Source organism: Panicum virgatum, chromosome 9K (genome assembly GCF_016808335.1).
Source record: "Panicum virgatum strain AP13 chromosome 9K, P.virgatum_v5, whole genome shotgun sequence".
NCBI classification, from domain to species: domain Eukaryota; kingdom Viridiplantae; phylum Streptophyta; class Magnoliopsida; order Poales; family Poaceae; genus Panicum; species Panicum virgatum.
The window spans coordinates 47,895,980-47,917,210 of record NC_053144.1 but is presented as its reverse complement, the minus strand read 5'-3'; the positions used below and the strand labels follow the sequence as shown (position 1 = coordinate 47,917,210).

General features: G+C 46.4%; 1 protein-coding gene across 1 annotated transcript; it reads left to right on the top strand.

The window, feature by feature from the left end:
* The first annotated feature begins 1,302 nt into the window (after positions 1–1,302).
* LOC120651827 (probable protein phosphatase 2C 47) lies at positions 1,303–4,487 on the top strand. Its single transcript, XM_039929465.1, has 5 exons — positions 1,303–1,576; positions 2,025–2,197; positions 2,291–2,488; positions 2,934–3,139; positions 3,626–4,487. The coding sequence occupies exons 2-5, from the start codon at positions 2,048–2,050 to the stop codon at positions 4,182–4,184; spliced, it is 1,113 nt and encodes a 370-aa protein (XP_039785399.1). The 5' UTR covers positions 1,303–1,576; positions 2,025–2,047; the 3' UTR covers positions 4,185–4,487.
* Positions 4,488–21,231: the final 16,744 nt, after the last annotated feature.

The following is a 21,231-nucleotide window of genomic DNA, read 5'->3' as shown; positions in this document are numbered from 1 at the left end:
GGCCAGGCGCCGTACCAGTAGCACGCCGCACGAATCCCCGTCCGCGCCGCCGTCCGGCCCCGTGCGCCGCCGGTCACGAGACCGTCGCCGCTTTCCACGCCCGGCGTGCCGTGTCAGGGACCAATCCGGGCTTCAGAAGAGCCAAGGACCCGGCGGCGCCTTTTCTTTTTTCTTGTCCCGTTTGTCCCGACGTCCCGTGGCTGGGTACAAAGGGTACGAGTGCCCTTTTGCTCTCTCTCTCTCTCGCAGTTCGCTGGACGCAAAGCGGCTTTTCTCCCTCGCCGGAGTTTTACACATCGGCGGCGCACGTCGGGGCGCAGAAACTTGTCGAGCCGGGAGGAGTGTGGATGGCTGGACCTGGGCGGACAAAGCGTCGAGCGGAAGTGGGACAACACCACCGTGCTCGTGCTGCCGGAAAGCGGCTCAGACCAGCTCACGCCGATAAGCTTTGCCTGCGCGGCTTCCACTCTTCGGGATATACTTCAGGATGAATCCACGGGGGTGAAAAAAAAGGGACTTTGCAGAATGCCACTGCGGCCTGACACCATTTTGTTCTGCTCGTACGGTTCTGATAGGAAATCGTGCTGTACAATCAAGCCAGCGGAAAAATGCAAAAAAAAAAGGCGCACCAAGAGAAGCACCGTACATGATCCACGTACCGACATGATCATAATCCGTATCCAAGGGTGGGCACTGGCAGCCGAGGAAGAGAGTGTTTTGGAACAGAGACTTTTTAGTATTTAGAAGTATTAAATAAAAATTAATTATAAAACTAACTGCAGAACTTTGGGGCTAAACTACGAGACGAATCTAATGATGTATCTTAATCTATGATTAGCGAATGGTTACTGTAGTATCACTGTAGTAATTATGAATTAATTAGGCTCATTAGATTCGTCTCGCGAAAAAACACTCAGTTGTCAAAAAATATTTATAAACAGATTTTATTTAATAATATAAAATAGTAAGATTTCTTTTAATATGATAGGGACTTCTGAAAAAAATTTAGAACCAAACAGCGCCGAAGAGAAGCACCCAAGATACGGAGTACTACCACGAAGGAAGGAGCTGAAAAGGGGAAGAAGGGGACGAGCGGGCGAACCCGACATGGACACGGAGAGCCCACGTTTTTTTTAAGGAAAAAAAAAGAACACGGACAGCCAGAGCCGCGCCGCGAGCGCCGCCGCGGGCCTCCTCAGCCCGGTCCGATCCGTGGGTCCCGTCCCGTGGTGAAGCCGCGCAGGCACCACGGCAGGGCTGCTGCTGCTATAAGCAGAAGATGGGATCACGATCACACGATCCGGCACGCACGGCACCGAGACCAGCAAGCAGCAACCCCTTCCTTGGCCTGGCTCCTCCTCGCCCGGCCCGTCCCCCACCGGACTCTGCAATCCACGAGCTCCTCCCCTCCCACCCACCTCCCCCGCCCTCGCGCCTCCTGCCCCTGCTCCCCGCCTCCACCCACCGGCACCTCCGGCGACCCCACCCCACCCGCCTCCTCCTCGCAAGGCCGCGGCACCAACCCGGCGTCCCCTCGCGGCGACGGCGCGCGACTGTTCCGTTCCCCCTCGCGGCGGTGAGCGCTCCTCCCAGATCCAATCTTGCTCGCGCGCTCGCACCTTCCGCTCACTCGGCTGGGTTTCGGTTTGGTTCCTGGAGAAAAGCTGGATCCTTTTCTCGGCCGGGGCTGCCGCGGCCGGAGAGGGCTGGGAACGGCGGAAATGGCGCCGTTTTTGGCCCCCTTCTATTGGCTCCAATTCGTTGCACCGGAGGGATTTTCTTTATTTTCTTTCTTTCTTTCATTTCGTCGCTGTTCTTGGTATTATTCCATGCTCCCTCGATTTCCCTCTCAGCAATGCTCGAGGCCGCAGCGGATTGCGACGACCGGATTTTTCCTCTCAAAAATTAGATTGCTAACCGTTCTTCTCGTACAGGGACGGGCGGTAGCCGACGCGATACTCGCGCCTCTCTTTCGTTTCTGAAATGCTTTCGTTTTCCTGTGCTGCCTCTCTCGTCGCCAACAGAGTAACGGAGGAGGGCTGGAGCCATGAGCGGGGGAGTGGAGCTGGAGACCCCGCCGGGTAGCAGCAGGAGCGGGGGCACCACGCCAGTCGGCGGCAAGCCGCCGCGGCACCACCTCACGTCCATCCGCCACTGCGCCAGCAGCGCACGCATCGCCGCGACCTCCGCCGAATTCGTAAGCAAAAGCTTGCTACCATCCACCCCCACTAGCCATGTGTCCCGGAACAGAACGGATTAGAGGACGCTTGCACGTTTTGTTCTCTTGCAGGAGCTGGATTCGGGGACGCTGAGCTTGATCTCGCCCACAGACATGCGTCCGGGCTTCTTGCCCGTCTTCCGGTCAGGGAGCTGCGCGGACATCGGGCCCAAATCGTACATGGAGGACGAACATGTCTATGTCGACAATCTCGTCGAGCACCTCGGACTGCGTGGCCCGGGCATCCATGCCCCTGGTGCCTTCTATGGGGTGAGTAGGGATTGCATTTGCCATAAAATCTTGCTAAGCAATGACTATTGACTAACAGCTCTGTTAAATATTTAGCGACGTACGCTCATTATGATGGATCTATTATTTGTTCTGGTGTGAGTGGCAATAATATTGCTATCATAGCTTCTAGGCTTCCTAGTTTATTCTGCTTGGAGATGCATGATTAGTCCGGTAGTGTGTTCATGAATCATGATGGTAGAAATGATTGAACCGAAGAGGAATCGGTTCCACATGGATCAAAAAAATAAAAAAAAGATCCTCATGAAAAGCATAAATGCTTTTCTTTCTATTGGTACAACATGCTACAATTGGGAATCTTCGGAAGTGAGAAATAAGTGTCTGTTGCTCCTTTGCCATGTCCCTTGAAACTTTTAACCGAGTCTCACATTACATACGTTTATTGTTTTGTTTGTGGAACATTTAGGTGTTTGATGGCCATGGTGGTACAGATGCTGCCTGTTTTGTCCGGAAGAATATACTGAAGTTCATAACCGAGGATTGCCACTTCCCCAACAGCATGGAGAAGGCAATCAGAAGTGCATTTGTGAAGGTTGACCATGCAATTGCAGATTCCCATTCTCTTGACCGTAATTCTGGGACCACAGCATTGACAGTCTTTATATTTGGCAGGTTAGTTCTGATGTTAATACTTCAAAATGTATGATTTAGCAATTTATTGTCACTTCATTAAGTTATTATTCAATATTATTACGTTGCTATACAGCTATGATGCTTATATTTGCTATTTAATAGCATACGGCAACAAAGATGAGTAAAACATTTGAAATTAATGGCTCTCTGCAATTCTTTTGTTGGATCAGGTTACTTAGTTGATGACAACTTACCTTTACAAGAGCAACTGATAATTAAACCCATGTTCACAGATTTATAAATCGGTAGATACGCTTCCTTTCGTTCTGACAGTTCCTCTACATTTATTGCCTCAACCTCCATATCACATCTGTACATAAAGGTTATTTGCTGTACCAAGCTGTTCTTGGGGCCTTATGTCCTTTATTGGTTGATAGTTTCGACATTACAGCCTGTGTACTGTTCACTGTCTTTTTGTATTAATTATGTACCATGGCATCGTCACCAACCTCATTCAAATTGCAGGACATTGCTTGTTGCAAATGCCGGTGACTGTCGAGCGGTATTAGGAAAGCGAGGCCGAGCTGTTGAACTCTCTAGAGACCATAAACCCAGCTGCACGGTCGAGAGGCTCAGGATTGAAAACCTTGGTGGTACTGTCTTCGATGGCTACCTCAATGGTCAGCTGGCTGTAGCAAGGGCGATAGGTGATTGGCACATGAAGGGCTCCAAGGGCTCTCTATGCCCTCTTACACCAGAACCTGAATTTCGGGAGGTTAGACTTACCGAGGAAGATGAGTTCTTGATAATAGGCTGTGATGGCCTTTGGGATGTGATGAGCAGCCAGTTTGCTGTGTCCATGGTAAGGAAAGAGCTGATGGCGCACAACGATCCGCAACGGTGCTCACGAGAGCTTGTCCAGGAAGCGCTCAGGCGGGACTGTTGTGATAACCTAACTGTAGTTGTCGTGTGCTTCTCAGTGGACCCACCCCCTCAAATTGAGATCCCGAGATTCCGGGTACGAAGAAGCATCTCAATGGAAGGGCTGCATACACTGAAGGGAGCCCTTGACAGTAATGTCTGAGCTCTAAAATATACCTTCGCCCGCAACTTTTGTTGTATGATGAGTCTTCTCTTTCTTGTTGTTGTCTGTTAAAGTTTTGTTCCGGCCATTGGGTTTCGAGATATAGATCTCGGATTAAGTCTGGTAGAGTTACTTTGAAAGAAATTTTGAAGAGGTGTAGGCTAATTAATGATTTTTGTTGAGGCAATGACTTATCTGTACCGGCTGCCATTTGATTGTTGATTGTTCACAATGTAATCAAGCAATTAACCGACATTGTTGTCCTGGTATGAATCAGAGCTAAAACAGTTGATAAGTTTTTTTTTTAAAAAAAGTTGCCGGCTTTTTATTGATACTATGGAAGAGAGCTTTCCTCATGTTTAGAATTCCACTTGTCTGATTGGACGTGCTTCCTGTTCATTATCAGATCCGAATGATTAGAGTTATGGGATGAAACCTCCATGTACCTGCTAATTGGAGGAACAGGTTCCAACGTTAGAGTGCCAAAGTTATGGGAAGAATTTGACCAAAATATTCCTTGAGTTCCTGCTAATTGTGGTGGATTGATTGATCTGCCGGTAGATGTAGGCTCAGATTTTGATAATTGCCTGAAGCCTTTTCATGTGTATAAGGTTCTATGCAGCTTGGCATATCACGGCGTCTGAACTGATCACCCCCCCACCCCCCACCCCCACATGTCATCATCCACCTGAAGAAGAAAAGAAAGAATGAGAAGACCGAGTAAACATAGCAAGCAGCTGCACGAGCATTGCTGATCGGCTACGCTCCTGCAACTGTAATATCTCAAAATGCCGGCGAGACCGGCCGTCGGTAGAGCTACCAAAGTCTTGGCCCTCTCTGTAGGATGATCGTGCTGGTGGGCGCAGTCTTGGCCCTCTCTGTAGGATGATCGGGTTCCGGCCGTCCGCCACGCGGGCAGCAGACGTCCCACATGACTTGCCGACCGCGCGGTGCGAAAGGAAAGAACCCAACCCTGCAGGGCGCGCGCTCGGCGCTCGGGAAAGGGGTAAGGAGTTGCCCGGGTGCCCCCTCTTCCCCTTGGTTGGGTCGGCGCCTCGGCGGCCGAGGCCACGGAGTGGTAGCTGCGAGACACCCGCGGTCGCACCTCGGTTTCGGCCCTCGATCACCGGCCAGCCTACGATCCAGATCACCAGGGGTACCTCGATAGCGCGGCGATGTTTCGGCAGTGGCTACAGGTTTTCTTTCTTTTTTGGCGCTACCTGGCTCGAAGAATCTACGCATCGACTCCAACCCTGGCTATCTGTACCCGACCTACCCGTCAATCAGCACGTACTCCGTAGTTTTTGTTAAGAATGGAAAGGGTGATCTCACCCGTACGTTCAAACAGAAGAAGCTAACCTGTTCCCGCGCTATGGAGCTCTGGTCAAAGGCTCATGCACGTTCGTGCGAACGGGGCCTGTGGCTGTTGCGCACGATCTCACCTCCATGAGTGGAGAGTTTGAGCGGGAATCGAGAGAGTTTTCAAACTCAGTTTGTAAACTATAAATACCCCAAAGATCAATAAAAGAAGCCTGCTGATTCACTCTACATACTTGTGTTCATTGTGTTCATTACATTCACAAGTTTATTTACAACACGTTATCAGCGCGAGCTCTAGCCATCTGAGAAGGAGGAGATCGACGACTACAGCAAGGGTAAGATGCCGAAGCGCTCACCCAAAATGCTTCAACTCCGTCGTCTTCTCCGTCAGCAGCTCCTGGAGGCCCTGTTTGCTCCCGTGCGACGCTCTCGCCATCATGGTCGACGTGGTGGAGCTCCTGCTGATGATGCTCACCGCACCAACGACCTCGCGGCTCGCCGAGGTCCCCCTGTGCCGCCGGACTCCTGCACCGCAGAGGGCTGCATCTTGGTGCGCTCTCCACGCCACTGTCCGTCCCATGGATGGACGACCAGGGTGCGAGTCGAGCGCGGGGGCCGCCGACACCACGGGAGGTGACCTCCTACTGCCCCACCATAGGTGGACGAGTACACCATGGGTGGACGAGCTTCGTCCGCGACGAGGGCGAGGCCACAGCGGCGGCGCCGCACGTCTTCGGCCACGCCTCGCCGCGCCGGTCTCCCTCGCCGGTGTACTCGCCGGAGACGCCACCATACACGCCGACGCCTCTAGAGCCGCCGGGCTTCGAGCTTCCGCTCACCATGTCCGCACGCCGTGGAGCCCTCCCGTTCTACAACGACGGGGCGAGCTCAAGCGCAGCAGCGGAGGTGGTCAACGACGACCCGGACCTCGCCCCTCCACCTCCACCTCCAGCGCCGGCGGTCGTCGACGACCTCCGCATCGCCGAGCCGGCAATGCCCCCCCACTCCCAGCCTTGGTTCCGGCTCGCCGCAACGCTACGGCGGCGGCCAACCGCCGCCTGGGCTTGCGCCGGTCGAGCGTGAACCCCACGGGTCACGTCCCGAACGGGCGCTCCCTGCGCAACCCACCTTGCTCCGGCGAGGGGGAGGCCTAGGCGCGGCCGGTCCCGGGCAGGAAGGGGGCGGGAGGGGGGAGATCCGGCCACGCCATGGCCGGATCCGGGTGCAGCGGCGGCGGAGGAGCATCCCGGGCGACGGCGAGCCAATGCGGCGGCGGCTGACTGGGGTTAGGGTTCTTGCAACCCTAACCGCCGGCCGATCGGGCCTTTATAGGCCCGGCGCTAGTGGATCGGGCGGAGCTGGGCTCCAGCCCAAGCTCGGCCTGCGGTTTTTTTATTTTTATATTTTTTATTTCCGTTTTTTACAAAAATATATTTTCGATTCGGAAAATTACAGAAATATACCCCGGCCGCTCCGCTGCCGGGCGGCAGGGGCTTTTCTGTAAAAAAAAGAAAAAAAATTGCAGATAGGTCCCTGGGGCCGGTCGCCCGGCAGCGAGGCGGCCGGCCCCCCCTGACCGCCCGGCAGCTGGGCGGCCGGCCCCCCTCCCCTATATAAGGTGTTGGCTGCCCCCTCTACCCCATTTGGCTTACTAAAAATCCAGAAAAAAGAAAAGAGAGGGAGGGAGGGAGAGGAGGGGTGAGGGAGAGGCAAAGCGGCGAAGCCCTGTTAGATTTTGAAGCCGGCGACTTTAGGTAACTAAAATTTTCTACATTTTATAAATAGATTATGTTGTAATTATTTTTTTGAAATAGTAGATTAGCAATCAGTTCAATTATTGTTAGGAGTGATTAGTGGTACATTTAGGTGCAGTTACTTATAGTGATTAGCGTTGATATAGTACATTTAGTGTTAGATTTAGTATTAGAAAATACTAGAAAATTGTTAGAGAAGTATTAGAAAATTAAAAAAAAATGCAAGATAATATTAGAAAATTGTAGAAAATGTTAGAAAATTGTAGAAAATTATAGAAAATGTTAGAAATTTTTTTAGAAAATGTTAGAAAAAAGTTTAGCAATTAGTTTAATTAGTATTAGGAGTGATTAGTGGTACATTTAGGTTTAGTTACTGATAATGATTAGCGTTGATATAGTATATTAGCAATCTGATTGCTTACTTGTAATTGTCAGGGCTCAACACCATGGCATCCTCAGGATCCACCTACATTCCATGGAATAAGGTGACGGAAACAGTCCCCCAAGGAGTCCAGGTGCCTATGTGTTTTTGCGGATCCTTGTGCAAATTAATGAAATCAAGGGTTTTGGGGGACGACTTTGGCAAGAGATTCTTCATGTGCCAGAATTACGAGTACGACCCGCCCAAGCATTACGGCAAGAACCGAGCAAATGTACTACAAAACACTATCAGAGTTTGTCACTTTGAGATCTAGTAATGACTTCTAACATGATTTAGGGAAAGACTCCACCGCCTCTATGTGATTTCGTGCAGTGGTTAGACACCGAGCAATCTCAGCAGGATAAGAACCACGTGGAGCGTCAAGCAAGGTGGGCTGCACAAAGGTGGCAACGAATGCTGCATGAAGAACAGATGGAGGAGAAGCGCAAGAAAAACCAGGAAGAGATTCAGAAGAGGATTGCAGAAGTGGAACGTCAGAAGGCAGAGGAACGTGAAGCTGATAGGGAGAGAAAGCGAGAGAGGGCCCGCCGTGCTAAGGAAGCAGGGTCTGAAGCTATTAGGAAGGGAAAATATCCCCGGTGCACTCAGTAAAGCACCACCATATAATCCCGGTATTTTACATTTCCTAAGGCATGTTAGGTTTACTCACAACACGAGGTTATCGTGTTGCACATGCCATGGTTTTCATTGTTCAAGTAACTACCCTTCTATTTTCAGTACACTTTCCAGTTTTTCCAGTGAGATATGAATTTTGAGTTACCACTCTCTTCTATGTTCTTGGATTGTTCTTCCAGCCATCATATATATAATCAGGGAGCGTACAGTGGAAACTCTATTAAATACTTGCACACTTATCATCTTGTACAAGCGGAGTCTTTGATTTTTCTGTTCATAATTCTTAAAGGAGGGTTGAAAAGTACAGAACAACTCTAAGGAATATTAATTACATAAACTTTTCCTTTTGCTACCGAAGGAACTTTCCTTCAGATGATGATGCCTTTCTCCTTTACGGATGCTCTTATCTTGATTTTCTTTTCTGCAATCCCATCTGGTCAACCAGTAACAGACCATCAAGCAAAACACAGAACAATTCAAATAAAGCTTTGAAAATATTGATAGAAACATCAGAAATTATCACATACAGGCCGGAATACATATTACATGCTACACATTTAGAACTACAACCAAGAAATGTTACTACACAAATACCTTCGTAATATTACATGCTACAATCTGGTGCAAATACATATCCATACATAATGAAATGTAATTATCACATACAGGTCGGAATACATATCCATACATCTGGTTCAAATACATATGCACACATAGCGAAATCTAGACGCGACGGGCTCCAAAATCCGGAGGCAATCCATCGGTGGGATTTTCAGATGGTCCAACCTCAGCACCAGCATTATCTTCTTGCATTTTAGGGCACTTCTTGTAAGTGTGACCATCTGCTCCACACAGGTTGCATCTTTTTTTCTTCTTTCCTGCCTCAGACTCATCCATTCCGTTATGGATATGAAGTGTCTGCCGTCGACCTACCCCTCTCCTAGCATCTGGATTGAGAATGTACATTGGAGAGATATTTGGTGTAGTGAATGAGCCCAGACTACCTATGCCATATATCTCATGGCCCCAAGTGTGCACAGCGGTTTCTTTTTTGTAATATTGTGAAACAAAAACCCCAGGATCCAACCCAGATTCTGAACATGCCGCAATGACATGGGAGCATGGTAAGTGAAGAAGCTGTGGCTTCTTGCATCTGCAAAAAACCTTGCCTTCCGGCGTTATCAAGCAATCCTGAACGACTCTTTGTCTGCGGACACCCTGCCCTGTCCTGTCCTTTCATGAAACCTCAAACCTTTGATCCTTTGTGCCCATGGAGACCACTATGTGATATTGAGCCTTTTCAATATTTTCTTTCATGTAGCTAGTGACCCTATTACAAAAAATCACACCTGGATCATTAAGTAAGACAACAACTGCCTGGTACCGCTCTCTGAAGTACCTTGTGCATCCGTATATGATGAATTCAACTATGCCAACAAGAGGAAATCCACAAACATGACGCATTACCATATTGTAACACTCTGCGTGGTTGGTTGTCTCGATCCCATATCGACGACCACTAGTGTCGTATAGAATTGACCACTTCTCATTAGGTGCATCCTTAATCCACTATGTGAAATGTCCGCCGCCGGAACGTCTCCGGCTGGAGGTTGGGGCCTGTTCCTTTAGCAGCTCGGCGCACATGTTATCTAGCACCTGCCACAATGCATCAAACTTCCGCTGCTGATTCTGAGTGCACAATCTCTTGAACAAATTCATAAGTTCCTTATTCTTGAAGCGCTCATAAAAGTTTGCACCCATATGCCTTATGCACCACCTACTCACAACATCTGGCCATAGAGGAGGCTGTCCTCGACTTCCTTCATGTAGTTGCCTTATTGCTGCTAGAAGACCAGCATCTCTATCACTGATGAGGCAAACATCAGGCCTTCCTGCAACAACGTGAATCTTCACACGTTCAAGGAACCAGTACCAGCTCTCTGTGTTCTCATTCTCAACAAAAGCAAAGGCGATGGGAACCACCTGCTTGTTGCAATCAACTCCAATCGCTGTCAGTATTGTCCCCTTATATCTTCCTGTCAAGAATGTGCCGTCAATACATAGAACAGGAAGACAATACATAAATGCCCTCACACATGCACCAAGACAGAAGAAAGCACGAAGCATAAACTCAGGTCCCCCATCTAAACTCGGTACAATGTAGGTATCAGCCACGCTTCCAGGATTTCTCTACACAAATGCTGACAGCATGTGAGGCAAGTTATCATATGATGCCTCATATGTGCCAAATCTCATCTCAAACACCTTTTGTTTTGCCCGCCAAGCCTTTGCATAGCTGATTTTGTATTGAAAACGGTCGTCGATGTCCCTAATTATCAATTTTGGCTCATAATTAATTTTGTCCAGAATCACCCCATACATCTTCTTGGCAACGAAAGTGGATGTGATGTTACGGTGAGTTTGAGCAACAACAGTTAATCTACATGTATGTGGTGTAACAATTGAACACTCCCAGTGCATCTTGTACTTGCCCTTGTAGGCATGTACTCGCCATGTACAATCGCCATTGACACACTTTACCTCATATTCTTTGCTGCTAGACTTCACAACTCTGAATTCCTTCCTCAACGATATAGCCCAAAGCTTCACAGCATCTTTCACAGCTTCAATGCTAGGATACTTTGCCCCCTGCACAACCTCATTCTCTCTGTATTCATACTCATTACTCCTAATATCCTGTATCACTGGATTTCCAAAACCCTTGCCTCTCCATTCACCTAGCAACGGGTAGTCCTCATCGTCTGATGAGTCCCCACATTCTTCCATCATTCGAGCCTCTTAGTCTTCATTCTGTACAGCTTCCACAATTTCAGGTATCCGCTCACCCTCATCAGCTAAACCTTGCGGCTCAGGTTGAATGACATGCACGTTCTGATCTTCTTTTTCTCCTACCTGATCAGCTATACCTTGCGGCTCAGGTTCTGTGACATGCATGTTTTGATCTTCATTTTCTTGTTCCACTGCTTGGTTCATATGAGATGATGTACTTGTTGATCCTTCACCGAAATGGGCTGCCTTCTGGTGAATCTGAATTAGCATTGCAAGAGGCCACCCGCGGTCAAGAGCTGCTTGCATGTAAGTCCGCCATTCTTCGGTGTTTGCTATAAGCATCAACTCCCAGAAATCCCCTTCAGTTCCCCAATTTGTCACAGTCTGAACGGTTAGGAAATGAGTCTTTGGATTCACATTGAATATCTCGTGAAGCCATTTGCGTATGGAACCAAAACTCCTCTCTAAGGGTTTATCTATTCTGCACTCTCTTCGTTCAAAAGTTGATAGATCTACTCCATACGCATCATGAGAAATATATCCGTCACCATAATGAACTTGAAAACGAAGCTTGCTCGACATATCTGGACACAGAATCATGATATTAAATTGATTGCTAATCTACTGTTTCAACAAAAATAATTACAACAAAAATAATTACTCGACATATCTGGACACACAATCATGCTATTTGTAAAGCATAGAAGAATTTTGGTTACCTGCAGTCGCCGGCTCGAAAATCTGGCAGGGCTTCGCCTCTCTCCCTCCCTCTCTCTTTTTTCTTGGTTTCTGGAATTGTAGTGATGCAAATGAGGGGTGGGGGGACCAGCCAACCCTTATATAAGGGTGGGAGAGCCGCCCGCCCAGCTGCCGGGCGGCCAGGGGGGCCGGCCGCCCCGCTGCCGGGCGACCGGCCCCAGGCCCCAGGAGAGCCGGCCGCCCGGCAGCGGGGCGGCCAGGTCCCGGCCGCCCGGCAGCGGGGCGGCCGGGGTATATTTCTGTAATTTTCCGAATAAAAAATATATTTTTGTAAAAAACGGAAATAAAAAATATAAAAATAAAAAAACCGCAGCTCGCCCTCCCACGCCTTGGGCTGAGGTGGGCTAAGGAGCGGCCCAACTCGGACCAGGCCAGCTCGCCCACCCGCGCGCGCCCTTCCCCCGGCTCCCGGGCCGGAAGTGGCGACGGGCTGAAACTGAAGTTGTTTCGGCCCGCCGCACTGCCATTTTCTTTTTTTTTCATTATGCTTTTTAATTCAGAAATTTGTATATAAGCCCTCAGGCTTTCTACCATTTATATTCCAGCAAGCAACACGGCTTCATCCGGCCGCACAAAAACCCCCTGAACCCTGGCCCATGCCCGAGAGGGCCAAGCTTTGCGGTGAGCACATCGAGGGGGATTTTTTTTGCCCACGAGAAAGTTCGTCCCGGCTGGGAATCGAACCAGCGACCTCGAGTGGGAGTGCCATCGGGCTGGGCTAGCCAGTTGGCCGCCCAACCTTAGGACATTTAGACCCCTTACATTCCATGTTAATGTATATATGTGTTTGTTCAACACTCTTTAGCATTACCATGTCATTTCTTTACATTTACTCTTGCAAATTACTATTATTTCCCTTTAAATTATGCATTTTACATACAAAATGCAATCTCTATTTTGGAATAAATTCTTTAAAGTTGAGACAACATGAGATCTACACAAAAAATGTATAGTGACTATCTCCTCAACTCGATGTTGAGATAACATGAGATCTACACATACATAGTGAGTATCTCCTCAACTCAGAATCAATTTTTCTTGAAGTTTGAGAAAACACGAGATCTACGCATACAACAGTATTGTGACAATCTCCTCAAACTCGGAATAAAATTATGGCGCACATTTAATTTAAAATAGCTCTATTCTATCTAACTTTCCGAAATTGGTCATATGCAAAGTGATACTCCAAAATCACTAAGGGATCTACACTATAACTAGTGACTATCCCAACATATGATTTTCAATTTTTTTTGGAATAAAAGGATGAATATCGAGCTTAATCAAATACAAATAAGCCTCGGTTTCATACCAAAATATTGAGATTATTTAATTGTTGGAGTTCAATTTCATTGAATTCACAATATTGCATCAAGTTTGCCAAATTTCTCAAAATTATCGGCAAATTAGAATGTAGGTGAGATGGCCAACAAAGAGTTTGAGGTTCTCGCTCTTGAGGGACACAATTTCCCGACATGGGCGACGGACATCAAAGTGAGTCTGTCACGATGCAGACTATATGGGTGCTTGTCAGACTCTTCAACGAGTACTCAAGCACTGACAGAGAAAAACAAATATGAGGCCTTATACATCATAAGGAATCATATCCACCCAGACTTAAAAGTCTGAATACAGTATGGAGGAAAACCCACGTGCATTGTGGAACAATCTCAAGTAGCGCTATGAATAGCAGAAAGCAATAGTTCTACCTGAGGCATCTCATGAGTGGAACTATCTGCGCCTACAGGACTTTAAGACTGTGGATGAATACAACCATGATGTTCATAGAGACAGTCAGAAACTCCGGTTTTGTGGAAAGGAGCCTACTGAGGCAGAAAAGATTGAGAAGACATTGTCAACAATGCTTCCATCTGAAACAATCATACCGTGAGAAGAACTTTACAGATTATGCTTTACTGATTCAGACATTGCGTCAGACAGAGAAGAACCATGAGATAACCATCTGGAACTCTCAGCAGTGCCCTATGGGAACTGCGCCTCTGCCTGAGGTACATGCGAACATTAAGCAATCTGCTCAGAATGGGAAAGCCCAGTCTGGAGGTTCATCTGGCAAAGGCAAGCGCAAGAGAACCCGCAAGCCACGTGGCAAATTCCAGAAAGGGAAAGGTGTCTCTAAGCCCAAAAATGATAAAAACAACAAAACCGCTTGATACAAGTGTGGTTGTTACAATCATGTGGCAAAGAAGTGTCGGACCCCGAAACATCTAGTGGATCTCTACATGAAGTCCGCAGATCGTGCACAAGATGATCAGAAGTTTGAAGCACACTTCACCTCCCTCGAGATGGAAACGGGCACTTCGGACCAAGTTCCACATAGAACTGGACCAAGCAACGCCACGACTTCACCAACAGCTGAGGATGAACCTCTAAACATCTATGACATGATCGTGGACAACTCCACAGATGTGTTTGGAGATCTCATTTAGACTCCATCACAACTTAGTCATTTCTCACTTAATTTGCATGCAGTATTGTAATTTGAACATGATGTTGCTATTTGCTTTGCTGGATTGTACTTAATTACTCATTTGATTAATATCATCGATATGCTCTATATTTTTCATGAGTTGCTATTTAAATTCTGAATTATATAGACTTTTGTGGGAGTCAATCTAATGGAGTAAGAGGTGTACCTAGTGGACTGCTGTACCACTAACACTATACTTAGGGAAGTGAGGTATTTTCAAACTTTTACAAAGAGGGAAGGAATAGTTCTAATCATCACTTTATGCGATGCTATGTTAGTAGGACCTAAAAAGGCCACTATCACACTTCCAATGGGTACACAAATAAATATCGTGGAGGCATTATTGTATCCTGATTTAACTCATACCCTACTAAGTTATAGCGATGGGGAAAATGGAATTCATATGGAAACATATGAAGAAAAGAAAGAAGAATTTCTTCTTTTATAAAGGATATTGGACAACGCAAAGAGACACTTGAAAATGTGTCCTCTCTCCCATCTCGATTGTACTAAACTTACATTTAACCCGTAATACTTGTTGCGTACAAAATAATTCTCTCTTGATTACATCAAGATTTGGCATGACTGCCTGGTCATTCTATCCAGGATGATGAGAATTATCATCAATTTTGTTGGTCACAACATCAATTCCCAAAATCATCAGATTTGATGTGCATCATGCGCATGATAAGGGAACTAATTTAAGGACCTCTTACCTTAAATTTCAAAAATGAGCATCACAATTTCTTGATTACATTCAAGAATATTCATGTGGCTCTATTCAATCATCATGTGGGTCAACTAGGTACCTTAAAGAGCATGTTAATGCATCCCATTTGTGTCCCTTCGGGTGATACAATTTGAACTAAACTCATTGCTCAAATCATTCATTTGAGCATGTGATCCTCGACGCGAGATCACATCCATGTACATGGAATTGTTTGGTCTTTGGGAATAATATTAAGTACCTTACATCCATGATGATCTAGTTGAATCTCCAATTAAGAGAATGCACCTATTTTATGTGATCAAAGACGAATTGAAAATTGCCAACATCTGTTGGTGGATGTGGATGTACACACCACATACATTCAAATTTATTAAACTGCAGTCATACGGCTCCCTCCGTTTGCAGTGAGTACATGGATATTTGATAATCAAATATTTCCCATCAACATGTCAGTTATGTCTTGAACATATTGATATCACCACCTCAGCATACACTTATGGGCATGGAAATCTTGGAGGTATAAGGATCCGTCATCCATTATATACCTCAGATTATCCAAAGGGAATTTTATAGCCCGTATGTGTGACAGCCCAGGTTTTTAATTAGCTAATCTAAGGTTGTTACCACCAAATTATGCATTATTAATCAGAAAACTTTGAAACAAATGCCTGAATGTCTATGTGTCCAGGTGTATATGTGCATAGGTCGAAAATTTTAAATAGTTTTTAAACTGATGCAAGTTTGCTTATGAAATTTCATAGGCACCTCACTAAAATCATAATAAACCAAAGTCTAGTTGAAGCCATGGGAAGAAAGTGAGTTTTTGCACATGAAATGATAAGTCGATCCACATTACATTTTCTCTCATAATTAATTTCAGAAAATGCTGAAAAGATCCGAAAATACAAAGTGCAAACCATAGCTTAAATTAATTTTTGCCCAAAACAAAAGTTGTAGAGTTTCATATAACAAACAACTTTCATGTTCAAAGTTTTTCAAGTTAGCACACAAAATTTGGAGAAAAATTCGAAAAACAATGTGTATAGGGTAATTTCTTTTGCATTTAAATTTGAATGTGTAACTTTCAAACGAAACCTCAAATGGGAAAATGCCTGAAACAAAAGTTGTAGCTTTCAACATTTTGAACAACTTTCGTATTCAAAGTTTTTCGAGTTTCAATTGAAAATTTTGATTTTGAATCGAGTCAAAATCATTGACCAAAGTACCCTTTCTCTCTCCCCCTTCCTCCTCTCTGCGTTGACGCCGCGCGCGCAGAGCGCTCGAGTGTGCACGCTCGCGCTCGCTGCGCCGCTGTCGCTCGCTTGCTGCGCCGCTGCTGCGCGCGCTTGCCGAGCCCGCTGTCGCCCCGCTGCTGCCCTGCCGAGCACCATCACCACCCCACTCGAGCGCGCATGGCCGCCCTCGCTGCGCCGCTCGCCCGTACGGCACCCCACCATGAGTGCGCTGCTAAGCGACGCCGCGCTGCTGCCTCGCCGCCTGCCCGCACGCTACCCCGCCATCATCATCTTGCCATCGCTGCGCTGCTGCCTCGCCGCTCGGCCACGCCATCGCACCATAAACGTGTGCGCACGCGCCACGGCAACCCTCGCCGCCGACGCCCTACTTCCCTCGCGCACGTGACCAGTCTTCCCCTCACGCCCTCACTCCACCCTTTAGCTTGTGCAGCACTTGTGCACACACGCACGCACTCCATTCCTCACGCCTGCGCCCAACCCGATCGCCCAGAACCGCTAGCGCCGCCGTGCCCCCATTCCCGCTCCACCGAGCCACGGCTCTTGTGGAGAGCCCAGCTCACCGCTACTCCACCCACACCGAGCACACATCGAGCTTCCATTCACCCCCACGCAGCTCCCAAGCCCGCCCATTTCCACCCCAACCTCGCCGGAGCCGCAGAACGCCCTCGCCGCCGCCATGAACCCCGCCAAGCCCCGCTCGCTGTGGAACTCCCATTACCGGCCTTGCACTCCCCGAGTTAGCCTCCCCATCACCTTCCCCGTACCCACGCGAAGCTTCACGGCCGACCCGGCCGGTCATCCCCATCGCCGCCGGCGCGCCGCCGGCGGCCGCCCGCTCGCCGTGGAACCCCCTGCTCCGCCCCTCCTCGACCCAAATCGACCCCCAAGATAGCTTCCTCGTGGTCCAATGAACCTCCCCGGCCGGTCCTCACCCTCCCTCCCGCACCGGAGCGCCGCCGCCGCCGTCGACTCCTGCCGCCGCCCCTACTGCTACCGCAGCGAGCTCCGTCCGGTCATCCCCGACGCCGTCCAAGACCACCTTTGAGTAGCTCTCGATCTCCTCTAGCCTTTCCCCCCACTTCCCCCTCGCCACCGGCGAGCTCACTCGCCGGGAACCGGACCGCCTCCGCCTCCTCTGTTCCTGGCTCCGGCCAGGGGCATATCTGCGAGCCCCCAAATCATTCCAGGGGCCTAGATGCAAGATTTCATTTTCATTTTCTTTTATTTTCAAAAACAGCAAACTTGAAAAATCGATATAAATTCGAAGAAAAATCGTAAAAATTCAAACTAAATTGATCTGAGTTCCTTGTTACTAGATATACAACTTTAATTACATGCACTTTTTTATTTGCTCACTGGTTTTTGTTCTTGATTAAATACAATTTTATTAGTCCTTTATTTAGATCTCAAGTTCTAGCAATTATCTGTAGGTTAGTTTTGGATAAATTGTTGTAGACTTCAAGTGTAGGACTCTGTAATAATTTGAGGTCCATTTGACACACCTAGATATATGTTTTATTTAGGACTTGATGTATGCCTAGGATAAATAGTTTTATTTATCCAAGTTGTTATGATATGATTCATGGGTTCAAACTTTTACAGTACATGTAGTTTCGTTCCCAGATTCTACAAAAAAAACTTTGAGAATTTTTAGTTAAATCCAACTGGACCAAATGATTTTTGGTAAGGAGAAATAAATTAAATCAAGGAAAATAGTTCCTATGTCTGGTAAAACATGATATTTTGACCATAGATCTATTATGTTCACCTAATCACTATGTAAAAATTTGAGGCTCAGTATCTAAGTATAATTGTCTGTATAAATTAATCTTGATCTATGCCTCTATATATTGCTTTATTTTTCATTCCTTGTATGTTTCTCTTTTAAAGCTGAAAAAATTATAGTAGGTTAATCATCAGATTCTCAACACTTAGTTAAAGTTTTGTTACTATTACTCGCATGGTTTCACCTGTACAATTTAATCTTGATTCTAGTAGTAGCAGATTACGCTATTTTGAGTGATTAATCTGCTTGACAAAAATGTCTGAAATTTTGACAGTAGATTTGTGTCTAAGCAAAGTACTCTTTATAAAAATCTCAGCACCAGAAACTATATTTAACAGCAGTTATGAATAATCCATGTTTGCTATTGAAAAATAGCTTTTACGAAAAGGCAAAACCCTCACTTACTTAATGAGAAATAGTTAATCTAGATAATACTCTATAAATGATTGCCCAAGTAGATGTAAATGAAATATTTTATAGCTTTATAGTGAAGTAAATAAAAGTTGTTACGGTCACACAACTCATGCATGCGCATTTCATATAGATACGCCTACTCTCGCCGACGGTACGTACGAGCTGGTGCCGGAGTCCGAGAGTGAGCAGCGTGAAGCCCAAGCTAATCTAACTGAAGCTGCCGAAGACCCGAACCAAAGTTCGGAAGAGCCCAAGGCTAACTTTGCTTACCAAGGCAAGCCCCGGAGCATGTCCCGTCTATTTTAAATTTATGCAACTTATTGTTATTCCTATTGACTTGTGCATTTAAGTTTACAGGGGTTGATTGGAACTTTAGTTGCATGATCCTAGGTACCTATGCTTGAACACTAGTATGTGTAGGTCGCTAGTTGGCTATGCTAATGGTTCGGTAGAAGTCGAGTGATTTCCTGTCACTCGCGAGCTCATAGGAGTTGAATGTCTACTACATGCTGCAATCATAAGGTTTACGGGCGGGGTTGTTGTACTTGTGATACCCCGTCTGTTTAGTGAAATGGATAAGGCCGCGGTGTGTGGTAGTGGTGGTTAAGCGTTTGAACGTACTAACCACATGCCGAGAAATATGGTAATCGGTAAGCTTAAGTACCTGATCGGCCCGGGGAGTGGACTTTTCTCTCACCCTCTTTGAACGTTGTTTCTCATGCGGCCACATGCGGGTGCAAGCGTGGTCACGACCCGGCGTCGACCGTGGCGTGGGGCTCTTGTAGTCGAAGGGGGTGACCCTGATCCACGAGCCGGAAAGAAAGGGGAAATATTGCGTGGGGACTTAGTTCCCATGCGTGTGTTTAGGTCTGCCTGGCCAGGTTAACAAATTCGATTCGAATCGTCCGCCTCTCACGGATATTGGGATTGCTTAACCCTTTTGCCACATAGAGTAAGAAGTGGAACAATGATGATGAGGAATATGATTGAATGATGAAAAATAATTGTTTTCACTATGTATGCTATTGGATAGATGCTCACTTAGAATGGTTAATTGAACTAGAATTTTGGAGCTAAAATTTGAAATTAAGGATTCACTCTTAGTTGCTTTTCGGCGAAACAAACCCCTCTAGCCAAAAGCCTTGTATGTCTAGGTAGTGGGCTAAGTATACCCATAGTTGGGTAAGCCTTGCTGAGTATTAGTATATTCAGCCTTTCTTGTGGCTCAACTTTGTTTTCAGGTGATACGTTTGAAGATCAGGTAGCTAGCTTGACTTGACCGTGTACTTTACCTCCTGGTTGGTCGGTGGAGTGGGATACGACTCCGGCCAACGATGACAATGCCGAGTGATGTCATGTACGGGCTTCATCATGACATCTTGTATCGTCGTTTAGAACTCGCTTTATTTCCGCTGCAGTTGAACTCTGAACTACTTTTAATTTTAACTTCAAGTACCTCTATGAGATTTCGAACTTGGTTTGTTATAATTAAATTAAGACTCTGTAATGTAATGTATTGGTGAAGTGTTGTACTCTCTGGACTCACCTTCGTGTGGGTTGCATGTAAGCTTTGGGTTCGATCGACGCTCAGGTGGATTCTTCGGGACTTTACCCGACAGCACTGCCGGATTACTCCGTTTGAAGTGCGTGTTAATCGGGATTACCTTTAGGGTGATGGTTAGCGCACTTGAGCCGGATTAATTTGGGTGGTGCCGCCACAGTATGCTGATTCTATTGAGGAGTATTCCAGGCATTAGGGGGAGATTTATACCACACAAGGAATGCCAGGAATCAGGAGTGAATGTCACAACTTGATATTCTCCCTCAATTATTTCCATGTACAAGAAAAATCTGGACTACTAGTTCAGAAGCATATTTGCAATCTTTTGCAAATAATCTGCCAAATATATTTACGAATGGTGTTATCTATTTCTTAGTCTTATTGTGCCAGAAAGAGTGGAGGTACCATTTTTCAAAACCACTCAACTCCCAAATAAGAGGGGGAGAAGTATGATCACAAGAAGAATAGAGAATCGACACCTTATGGATATTCACTATCCAAAGCCTATGGATGTTTACCATCCAAAAGACCAGCACTGTGTACACATATTTCACGCACTGAGTCATTGGAATGCCCTAACTCTGTTATTATGGGAAATGACATGGAGTTCAAGGGTTAATATTTTCACAAGTAATATTGGTCATATCGAACCAATCATATAAAGTCTACAATGTCGACATTCCTCCATCTTAAATTGTCTTACACCTACTGGATCTAGACCAAAAGTCCTAGGCAAGAGCGTCTCAACGCTCACTTCGGGTCAAATCAAAGGTGGCAATTAAGGAGAATCGCTCTTGCTAAAACAATGATTGAGTAATGTCTTACTCTCATAATGCTTCCTTTATAAAAGCATGGTGGTGAAATGGCAAGAGTTTGTAGCATATGGTTTCACATAGAAACCTAACTAACATACTCTCAGTATGTGTGAAAATTATGTTCCTACAATCAATTACTGGCAGATATTGAAAATTTGATGGATTCAGATACACAATTCAATTAGTTTTGTGTTAAGGAATCAAAATCGCAACATACATCGTGTACAAGCCAAGTCAATGCATGACTCAATATAGTCAGTGTTTGTGGTATACTGATTGGTTGAGTTCTTTCCTCAGAAAGTTTACTCCCAACAACGATG